The 11659-nt window shown below is 44.4% G+C and overlaps 1 protein-coding gene across 3 annotated transcripts; it reads right to left on the bottom strand.

Annotated features, from left to right (window-relative positions):
• Positions 1 to 427: 427 nt before the first annotated feature.
• On the bottom strand, positions 428 to 11631 carry PAQR9 (progestin and adipoQ receptor family member 9). Of its 3 annotated transcripts, none has more exons than XM_045813466.2 (2): positions 11550 to 11631; positions 428 to 10695 (listed from the first exon to the last, which is right to left on the bottom strand). In XM_045813466.2, the coding sequence occupies exon 2, from the start codon at positions 10539 to 10541 to the stop codon at positions 9408 to 9410; it is 1134 nt and encodes a 377-aa protein (XP_045669422.1). In that variant the 5' UTR covers positions 10542 to 10695; positions 11550 to 11631; the 3' UTR covers positions 428 to 9407. The 3 variants fall into 3 exon arrangements, with proteins under 3 accessions (XP_045669422.1, XP_045669414.1, XP_045669428.1); XM_045813458.2 differs by lacking the exon at positions 11550 to 11631 and adding an exon at positions 10978 to 11265; XM_045813472.2 differs by lacking the exon at positions 11550 to 11631 and adding an exon at positions 11060 to 11186.
• Positions 11632 to 11659: the final 28 nt, after the last annotated feature.

Consider the following 11659-nt stretch of genomic DNA (forward strand, 5'->3'; position numbering starts at 1 on the left):
TTCTCTTTCTAATGTTTCTTTTTTGCTTTGCAATAGAACCAAACTCTCGGAAGAAGCTGCCTGATTCAGAACCTGCTTTGTCTTCCAAGGAAAATTAAAGGTAAAAAAAATCGGAAGCCCAACAGACTATCCACCAATGATTGGTTGGGAGATTAAAGAGCTATGGCTTCCCATTGCCAGAACTTTTGATCACCATCTTTTTCTGTTTGCCTGCTGTATCAGTTGCAGACAACAGAATCCACTCAACCTAGTTGGGGCCGAAGGGGATTTATTAACAGGTATTGGTTGGCTTACAAAATCGGAAGTATTGGAGTAGGCTCAAGGTTGAGCTTCCTAGAACAAGAGTTATAATACCACTGCTGTGAGACCTGAAAGGAAGTGGCAGAATCAAGATGCTGACGAAGCCCTTAAACGAATGTAGATAGTCTGGCTCACACTTTTTTTTTTTTTTAAGTAATCTCTACACCCAACGTGAGGTTTGAACTCATGACCCTGAGGTCAAGAGTCGCATGGTCTTCCAACTGAATCAGCCAGGCGCCCCTGGTCTGGCTCACACTTTGAGAAAACTGACTTGAGGCGTAAACAGGGCAAGAGAAGTCAGCAAAGGCAATTGTGAAACAGTAGCCGGAGAGGTAGGAGGGAATCCAGGGACTATGGGGTCCCAGAGGACAAGGGGAGAGTTTCAGGAGAAGGGAATGGCAAACAGGATCTAAAAAACGTCCATCAGCCAAGGAGGTTGTTAGAGATCATGTAAGAACCATTCTAGTGAGACTAATGAAGCCAGAATGCAGTGGGTGAATGAATGAGTGGGAGGTATGGAAACAAAGACGGTGTACACACCACTCTTGGAAAAAGCCTGGCTGTGAAGGAGAAGAGAGGGTGGTGGTTGTTAGAGTGTGACATAGTGGGGAGAGGGTGACTTTCTTTATTTAGAAGATGGGAGATACTAGTGGTACATTTTTAAATGTTTGTAGGAAGAACCCTATCGAGTAGAAGTAGTTGAACATACAGGAGAACAATGTGTAATAATAGTGTGGTTGCTGAAGCGATGGGAAGTGGTAGGATGGGAGATTTGAGGAGTGGGAGGGAGTGGGCAGGTCTGAGATATGAAATATCTGCAGTGGGGAGCCGGAGAGAAAGTGGTTTAGGCAACCCGGGAGGGTCACTGGATGGCACTGAGTCCTAATACAGAAATCTGTACTTTAAACGTGATGTATTTCAAATATGCAGATCCTAAAAATGTGGGACTGGCTGAGTGAAGGCGGGATGGAGGCTGTGCAAATTCTATTGTTGATGGCTGGGAGGTTACCAAACCTTATGGATAAGTTAAGAGACTTCTTATTATAAGCAATGAACACTCAAACTAGATTGTAAAATGAAGGAAATTTCTTGGCTCACATAAGGACAAGTCCAAAGTGGGTAGGCTTCAGGCACAGATTGATCAAGCCTCCCTTTGTGATTTACTCTATTCAGCCCCAACCCATGTGTTGGCTCTGTTCTTATCCTGGCTTCCCTCGGGGTTAGACTTAGGCTTCCCTGAGGTTACCTTACAGACCTTAATAACTGGAGCTGGATCTCCTTTGCTAGGGTTATTTGGGACAGAGAGACCACAGATTCACACACATCCCCAGGGTTCTGGGACAGGCTGCACTGGCCCTGCACATAAGTCCATGGACCACAGGTGGCCTGAAATATAGGGAAGAGTAAGGAAAAACTTCATTATCTGGGCTTAAGTATTTTCTTAGAAGACATGGTTTCAAAGTGACTCATGAATTTTTTCATTTAAATAAAATTATAAAAATATACTAAGGGTGCTTCTTCAGGACTTCCATCAGACACTTACATTCTCCGTTCTACCTGCTGATTTTTATAAAAGGGACGGCTTCTTCTTATCATGCGTATTAGTGTTATACATACTTACTATTAACTTCGGAATTGTTTGCTGAAGGCATACAAATACAGACCTAAACACTATGCTTACAAATGATTTATTCTTACTTCATACATGTGTTTTTCAGCAAAAAATACATAGTTATATTATTAATATAGATTTCATATTCAAGACCATAAGGAACAAATGTCTCAGAAAACCAAAATCATAGCAAACTGTACAAGAGAAATGAGTCACAATTTCGTTAGCTACATGCACAGAACTGACCAAAGTGATAGCTATTTCTATAGATTTGTTTATCGGGTAACGGGAATTATGATTAAAGAATGCTTCTCTGGCAGACTATACTATTGATCTGAAATCACATATAGTCCCTGTATGGAAGTTCACACAGCCTGAGAAGCCTCTCTAGCCAGCTAAATACAGCTGTTTAGGATGTAGGGGATGGCTGGAGTCAGACAGCCTAAGAAGAATTAATTGAGCAAGCAGTGGGAACTTTCTTTCGGTTTCTTTCTTCATGCCTGCATTATCCTTTACTCCTTTCTCCCTCCATTTTCACCATTAAATGAACTTAAAAAAATACTGACATAAGGAGGTCTCTATTTGGTCACTGTGAAATCCCCCTCTGCCTCTGACCTGAGGGAAAAAATGAGTATGGCCTTCAATTAGTGCCCTTTACTGCAAAAGGGGACCCGCTGATTGTACATTCCTGTAAATCCGAGCAAAGTAATCACATTTAAATTCTTGGTTTAGAAATGGATGGACCTCGTAAGGCAGGTGGTTGGACAAGGCCTAAATACCTTTTGTCTTCAAGGCGGAGGTTGTGGAAACCGAAGGCTTCCAGGGTGGTGGGAATGGCCTGGGAGAAGGCTGAAATGAGGGGTTCAGAGGTATCACATGCTTTATGCAGATAAAAGAACAGCCATGGGGTCGTCCCCAGCCCTGCAACGCAGACAGCCTTTTCCTGGTCTGTGTAGCGATGGCGTGGGGCTCTGTGTTCCTTTCCACTCCACAGAAATGAGGAGCACGTGTCCAGGGCTGTACAGTTTCCTGGCTATGTCATTAACTGTGGTTATACCCTCATCAAAGGGGACTGTGTCTCATTCCCTTACTGCCTCGGTACTCAGTTGCTTTATTAGAATAATTTTGCTCATAGCCTCCGTAAAAGAAAATCAGGCTGGTCGAGAAGTAGACCTTCTGTGCTAAGCCTTGCTGGGAGAGTGAATTTAATGAAGTTTCTAACTAGAATGTTTAAAAGACTTTTAATTTAGCGTTGTTACACACCTAGAACATATCCGACCTGTTTTCTTCATTTTTTTAAAAAAATGGGTTTTTTACCCTTCTTTAAACTATACATTATTTACATTTTTAAAGACCTACTAGGTCTTTCATTTGGGTAAGAGCTCAAGGTGATTAAACTCCCAGGACAAAGATGAGGCTTTCCAAAAAGCGCTGGTTCTCATCTATGTGCTAAGACCTGTTTTTACAAACAAATTGCTATTATAAACTTTTAAAATAGAAAATTAGAATACCTCTTTAAAATGTTTTCCTATTAATTTTCTTTTTTGCATCCAGCATATTAAAAAGATTATGCTTTCTAACTACAGATGGAACTGAAAGAAGAAATGAAATTATGTGTGTCCCTGTATGCCCCTCACCTAGAAACGAAGGTTTATTTACATGACGTCCTTTCTCAATGTGGTGGGTGAGCTGTGCGGAGCAGGGCCATTTCTACGGCGTGGTGAAATCACTACCTGAAGACCCTGCCACTCCTACGTGAGTGCTTATTGCATATTTTAGGCGTAGCTGTAAGGCATGAGAAAGGTGGCCTGCCACATGACACATTCGAGAATACTTTTGCACATTCAAGAAATATTCCTTGAGGAATGCCATGTTTGGAATAGCTTTCAGAGACTGTTCAAGAACAAAAAATATTGGGATCATGCATCACGTTTAGAAGCACAATACATTGGGGAACACTTTCGAAAGCTCAAAGAAAAGGCTCTTTTCCATTGAGTTAAATAGTAAATAAGTGATCATTTTGTTGCATGTAAAGATGTGTTCAGAGCTTTCCAAAGTCACATCCTGCCACAGTTAACAGCCAACGGAGCATTCTTGGCCTCTGACCTATAAATAAACACTCTAATTCTGCATCTTGCTCACAGACTCTTAAGAAGCTATTCTAGAACAAAAATGTCGACAAGCTGGCTAGAAATCTGCAAACCAGAAATGCAATACATCTGTCCTTTTGAAACAACAGCAAAAACTCGTATTGGATTTTTGGAAGAGTAATTAAGAATTGATACCCATTTTCACAATTAAAAGATAATTATTCATAGTATTGAAGAAGGAATAAAACCTTCAGCAGGAAGTTGTGCGGCCTATCACATTGGAATACAATGGTGCTCACTCAGCTTAACCAACGAATGCTTTCTTTTTTCAGTTTGTCTAGGCTTGTTCGCTTTTCGTCAGACAATTTATATCAGAGGATATTGGCAATCCTTCCAAGAAATGATTCGAAAGGTGATTTACAATTGGCTGGTGCTATCCCCTAATGCCTATTTGCCTTATGTTCTAATTTTATGGAAACAAATTAGGGACATTAAGCCAGGGGTAAGAGTACGACTCAAAATATACCTTGGCACTGGTGCTCAGGTCAAAAACTACCGGATGTGGTTAGGCTGCCAAATAAAATTCCTTGCCTGTCCATTTGAGTGCTAACACCATGGGAGTTCACATGCTCTTCTAGGGACAAAATTTAAAATTCAGGAGAAATTGTCCACGGTTGAACTGGCTGTCCCATCCTAACTGCTTGAATCTAATCCTCCTTGTTCTCCCCTGCTCATGCCTTCTTCCTGTCTGTTTCACATCTGATACTTTTTTTTTTTCATAATTTCCTCCAGAGTAATTTTTTCTAAGACATGTTTTATAGATTACAACACAAAGACCTTAAAAGAGGGAAAAGGCTAAAGAACATGAGTTCATCTTTGCAGATTGAAGCTCCTATTTTTAAAACTTAAGTATGCTATCTATGAAATTCAGACACTTAATGATGTCACAGTCTAGGCACTTCAGATGAATCTTGCTTCATAATGACATGAATGCTATTAACCTCCCAAAAAGTGGTTGTTACTAACATTTCTATTAATTAGTAGTGATGATAAAATTTTCAACTCTCTCCATGTACATATGCCTGCTATCCCTTCACCTGCATCGTACATTAAATTTTCTAGTTATTTTTAGCAATGAAATTCACATAGGCCTAGGAGGAGACAGAAAAAAAAAAGAAAGAAAGAAAAATTGATTCTGGGTAAGTTAGCCTGTTAAGTGAAGTAAGATTCTATGCATTGCTCCTATGCTAACAGAAAGGAGAAAAGAACCAAACTCAGTGGCTTAGGACATTTTGCTGTGGCCAAGGTCAGAGGCTGGTTCCTGGCCAGAGGGCTTTCTGGTGTTCCCATCTCTGTTCCACCAGCAGACAAAGGGGTAACGGCTGTAATAATATGGATGGATCCTTGCCCGATGTCTTATATGCAGTAGGTGCTCAATGATCACTAAAAGGATTACATGGACAAATGTGGAAATCAACTCAAAGCCTCCTGACAGAGTGAAGTCAGCAGTGGCAGACTTCGAAACAGATGAAGAACAATCCAAGATAATAAAAACTATTTAAGTACATTTTGTTTAAGATTTTATAATCTAAATTCAAGGATAACTTGAATCGCACTTCGTTCTGTTTTACAATGATAAATTATATATCTATATATATAAAATAGATATTAGATATTATTAATCATAGACATATAATTATGGAGACACACATCTCCAATTAGTGTCTGTGCTTGACCACGCATCATAGCCATGCAAACTAGCAAACACTCACAAGTGAGCATACAACCATCCCCATGTTCTAATGCTAGTTTGAAAACTTGATTCTGTCGCCTTGGTATAACCTAGAAATGGAGATAATTCCTACCATACCTGTCTCCTACTCTAGCTTTGTGCAGATTAACTAAGTAGAGTTGTAAAGAGATTTGAAGATAACAATCCCTGTTTATTATTGCTGTGAGCCCTCAGATTCAGCACCAAATCATAAAAAAATTATAAGAATCACCTCCAGCCCCCAATTTTGCATTCTTAGAAATGATTACCCTGGAGTGGTATAATGAATTAGGCTAAATGGTTTTTAACTGCAAGCACTTACGGACAGGATTTATGAATGGAAACATGTGAAGCCTACTCTGGCCAGCTCTGAAGCCCCATACTTTCTTCCTGGGCTATTTATGGAAAGTGTATGGCCAGTGGAAAAGATCACGCTTATTTTTACGAGCCAGTCATGACATGACCAAAAAACTCACTTCTGTCTGGGAAGGTCATCCCTTTCACCTGAGGGTGCAGCTGCAAGGACAGGGAAGAAGGGAACCCCCTTTAACCAATTAACTCAGCTGAGTCAACCCCAGAGACCAACCCACAGGGTGACAGGCTCCAAAGTCAAACCCCTACGTTTCCCAGGCATGACTCTATGACGCTCCTCCTTGAGATGTCATCTAGATCATGACTAACAAGTAAAAATAAAATGCATTACATAATATGCTTCAAAATTCCACTGCCAAAATAGGTTTTACAGAGATAATGGAGTACATTCTTATTTATCATTTGTCCTACATTTCAAGCAGCTGAACACAATAAAGTAAAACTGAATTCTAGTGGATGTGGCAAGGTGGAGAATGTGAAAAATATTTTTAAAGATATTTTATTCTGATTGCTGTATTACCCCTGAAATATGTAATAATATACCTGGCTAGTTCCATGCACGTGAAGACTCAGTAAATATATGCTGAATCTAAAATATCCCCATTTATCTGGGCAGAAATCTGATATAATTTAGCAAATAACATACATAGTTTCACAGATCATCCCTGGTCCAAAAAGCATATATGGTATCTACTTGCAAGTAGGAGGTGAAGCCATACCACTGGTTTCAACTAGAATGTCCTTTTGTCAATGTTATACGTGGTATATAAACACTAAGATGGAATGGGAGAAAGGAAAGTAGAGGAAGAAAACGGCAAAGGGAAGGAAAGTGAGTCCTCATTCTCTCTGGGGCATACTGGGTCTGCAAACTTTGAGGGGAAAACTGTGTCACCTTACTGGGCTCATGCATCATAATCACTTGAAAATGATACGGGTATAATTTTATCCTTAAGTGGCCTCTGCTTAAGGACAAAGACACAGGCGAGAAGGGAATTCTGTTTGTAGACCCAGAAGATCTCCAACAAAAATTTAAAATGACAAATACAGGGTTTATTTCTTGTTCTCAAACTCATGGACCCTTTCTAGAATTCTGTTCCTTGAAAGTTCCTTCTGAAAGGGGAGGTCCTCTATTACAAGGAAGCTACCAAACACTCCTCAACCTGTTTCTCTAGCTTCCAAACCAATATTCTTTAGGGCTCAAGAAGAGACAACAATGACATGCAAATAAGTTTGCATGTGGAAATATCCTGATTTCCATAATTGTCCTTGAATACATGCGCTGAGTTAAGTTACAGCTGAGGAATAACATCTGTGCTAGGCACAATTTCTCAGCCTCTATCAACTAATGGGAATCTCCTTGCACTTGCAAAAGATTAGATACTGACTTCCATCAGCAAATGTGCAAAGTGTATTTATGATCCCATTAAGAGGTTCCAAATTAAATATAAACATATATAAAGTTAACTTCTGTGTGCAAATTACCGCACAAGGATACTGGTTCCTCCAGGAATTGTGCCAAGCTTCTCTGTTTACAAATACAGTAGAGATGAAAAGCATAAACAAAAACAGCAATCTTTTTAGGAGTTCCAGCCTACTAGTGCTGAGGTATGTGTTCATCTACCTTCTGTGCTTGATCTAAATTATACTATGAAGTCAAGACTCCCCATTCAATGGCTCTTAACCAAAAGGACTTGTCAGGAAGTGTGATAAGTTAAATTAAATAAGCCACCTCAGTGGTTTGTGTTCATCTAGAGTTGTTATCTCAAGGACACGTTATCACTTATGAGAAATGTCTTAAATAACATTGATCAATGTGGTTGTTAGAAAGGATCTCAGAAACATGTTCACTAATTTTTCAGTGATTTTTCCATTCATTTCCATAGTGTGGATCCAAATGAGACCAGTGGTCAACTATGCAAAGGTAATGTTATTTAACTCAACATCCTCAGTTTCAACTGAAGTAATATGCTCCTGACTTTCATAATATAACTGCCTCAGTTATTCCTGAATATTACATTTTTAATTTTAAGCAAGGATAAACGGCATTGGTCTAGAACAGTGTCCTCTCACCTTCCCCGATGGCTGCATTAGGAACCACAGCCACATTAGCGGGTTGGCTCCTTTTCTCCTGGTAAGCTACTTCCAGTCCTACCCAAATTTTAAAACCAACACCATCTCCCTTCCTTCCTGGGTGGAATGTTAGACCCTGATTTACAGTAAAGTAAGAAAAGCGTATTCTTACTGCTCTCTCCATGCATGAAACTATGTCTGAGGACCAGTCATTTGGGCATTGCTTCAAAAGGCACATTTATTCCAGTGGCAATTTAAATAAGTAGAGAAGGAAAGAATAAAATTAAAAACAAAACAAACAAAAAATCGGATGGGTTTTGTGGAATACATTAAAGTAAATTGGAATCTGGGATGTATACAAACCACTGAGCTCCTCAACAATAGTTTAACCAGAGTCCCTAAGGTAGAATAATTCACAGTTGTATCCTAACACACATAAGCCTTCAGAAAACACTGTTTAAAAAAGTAGTTGAGAATTCTCAAGCAGCTTGCCCTGATGTCCAGTTCAAGTGTGTGCAATGCAGAAGGGCTGCAAAATTCAAAACTATGTAACAAAGACAATTCAGTGCATATCACAAGCTTTGATAAATTATGAAAAATCATTGTATATATTACTATTTAAATAACATCTGAGAAACATTTTGAAATAATTAATTTGTGTTCACATTCCATGCATTTTCTAGCAGGTTAAGCCCTGGGTTTGTGTCTTTGTGCCCATTTCCTACAAAGCTCCATTCTTTTTACAAATCCAAGCATTCCTCACACTGAAATGAAAGTACCCAGGGATTTTGTCTACTTACCCTCTTTACTGCATACCTGACCTCACCAGGACTACTCGTCATTACCACTGGCGCAGAAGACGACCGGAAAACCAAACTGTTCGGGGTTTTATCTGGGATTTTACTCGCTCCCTTTGAAAAACTCCTGGATGTCAGAGACACCACCCGAATTTTTTCCAGGGGCAAGAACAAGTGGCCCTCTCCCTTTTGCTTGAACCATATCTCCCTCTTCAAAAACCCCCAAGTGCACTGAGACCCCCTTGTTGCATTCGACTTTTTCCCTGTGGTTTTGCAGCACCTTCCTTGAGCAAAGAAGGAAACACAACAAAACTTGAAAAGAAACCAACAATGACAACAACAGAAACTCCAAACAAATAGGTGGGCGAACCAGCAGCCTCCTCCAAGGCAGAGGTTCACTTTTTACTGCAGAATTCGGTGCTGTTTAGGAACTTCTTAATGACCAGCCCCAGACAGATAACCAACAGCAGCATGTAGCCCACTGTGCCAGAGAAGGTGGGCGCCGCAGGCGGCGCCTTGAGGAATTGGCGCAGGCCCTCCTCCACATAGTACACCTGGTCATAGATGCTAAGAAAAGTGAATATATGAAAGAGCTGGTGGCTGTGGCCAATAATGTCGAAGAGACCCGGATGGATGCGCTCGGGGATCTTGCTCACATTGAAGAAGGCGGCCACCACCAGCCAGAAGTAACGACGATAGAAGTGCACGAAGAGCGTGGGGTTCTCGCCGCGCAGGTCAAAGAGCCAGCTCTCGAGCATGATGGGGCAGGCCATGCTGAGGGGCATGACGAACACAAAAGTGCGAAGCGCGAATGGGTAAGAGCACCAGTCTGTGCGGCTCTTGCAGCAGGCCACGGTGCAGGCCACTGCCAGCACGAAGGCCACAGGCAGCACGAGCGCGCGGTAGGCGGCGATGAGGCGCGTGCAGTCCACGTGCCAGCCCAGGCGCTGCTGCACATACGGCGTCATCACTCTGGCGTCCAACAAGCTCAGGCCGGGCAGCAGGTAGTAGTAGTAGGCCACTGTGCTGCCGAAGCCATAGTAGCTGATGGAAGCGTAGTCCAGGTAGAAGAAGGCAGCGCGCAGGCGCAGAGACAGGCAGCTGAACACGTGCGCCGTGCAGCTCATGGCGAAGGTTAGCAGCACGCCCGATGCGTAGCACCACAGCGGCAGCAGCCACGGGTGATGGAAGGGCACGTCCTGGCCGCTCAGGAAAAACAGGCGGCAGAACTTGCTCAGGAACAGCAGCAGCGGGATGAAGTGCGTCCAGAAGTTGAGCGTCTCGTTGGTAGGCTTCAGCACCGAGGCTAGGCACTCCTGCGCCGTACATGGCAACCGCCGGTAGCCCGACAGGATGAAGCACTCCACGAAGTCGTCGGGCACCTCGTCCCAGCGCAGCAGCGGCTTGGCCGCTGCTGGAGGGTCCCCGGAGGCAGAGGGGTGGGAACTTGAGGCGGCCTCCGAAGCCGCCGCGGTCGTGGCCGGCGGGCCCTTTGTGCCCGCGCCCCGAGGCTGCAGGCGCCGCGGCATGGTGCCCGGGGCTTGGCTAGAGCGCCCACAGGCGACCTCTGGCGCCGGCTCCCGCGCGCTCGGCTGTCCCCGCCGGCCGCCGTCGGAGCCTTTGTGCACGCGCCGGGGACGTCGCTGCAGATTCAAGAGAAGACCTGATTCTGAGCAGCCGTTCCTGAAAAAAAAAAATAAAATAAATAAAATAATCAGGCTATGAGCAGCACAGCGACTGGTAGGAGCGCGCGGGCTCGGCGGCCCCTGCGCCGGGCTCCCAGCTACGGGCTTGCGGCCGCCCGCGCTGCAGCAGCGACAGCGGCGGCGGCGGACTGCGGCGGCAGCGGCGGCGCTGCTGCGGTGACTGGGCATCGCGCAGTGCGGGCGCAGCCGCCGCCGCCCCCGGAGCGGGAGGCGGGGATGTGGGAGCCGAGGCGCTGGAAGGAGGGAGGGACGGACGCACCGAGGGAGGGCGGGGGCCTCCCCGGCTAGTGTTTCGCGGCCGCCTTGGGGGATAGAGTTGTCCCCGGTCTCGAGTTCCGTACCATACCCCTCCTCGGGCCTCAGTAGCCCTGGCTGGCCGGTAAATGATTGATGTGGGGGCCAAAGGCTGCGCCAGGAACTCGGCTGCGGGCGCCAAGGGCCAGGGTCGACGTCCGGGTTCGAAACCCGACAGTCACTCAGGCGTTCCAGAGGACACTGGGCAGCCTCGTTCGCGGGGGGCGGGGAGCTGTGGTCGCGAGGCTTGGGGGGAGGGTGTCTGGCTCTCCCGAGTCCGGCTTTGGCTGACAGATGCGCTAACAGTAATCTTTGGAGGTGGCGGGGGCAGGGGTTCTCTGGAAATCGGGGGCTTTTGAGACCCTGTCCGGATCAGAGTCGTGTCATTGTCAGATACCTGAGAAGGCTCCTCTCTTTCAGTGTCTGTGGAGTGTGTGTGTGCGCGCGCGCACGCGCGCGCGGGGCTCTTAGCCTGCACGATTAAAGCCTTAGGTTATCTCCTTTCGTCTAGCGGACTTATTCAGGTGCGTCACTAACCTCCGCTCTCCTTCGTCCTGGTCCTGTCCAAAGGAACTGTTCCTAAACGGGACTCCGGTCGCGCTCACCAGCCCTCGGGGCCGGCAGCTCACCCATTTTTGTGTTCTTGT

Source organism: Ursus americanus, chromosome 20 (assembly GCF_024610735.1).
Source record: "Ursus americanus isolate L20-20 chromosome 20, mUrsAme1.1.p, whole genome shotgun sequence".
In the NCBI taxonomy this organism is placed as follows: Eukaryota; Metazoa; Chordata; class Mammalia; order Carnivora; family Ursidae; genus Ursus; species Ursus americanus.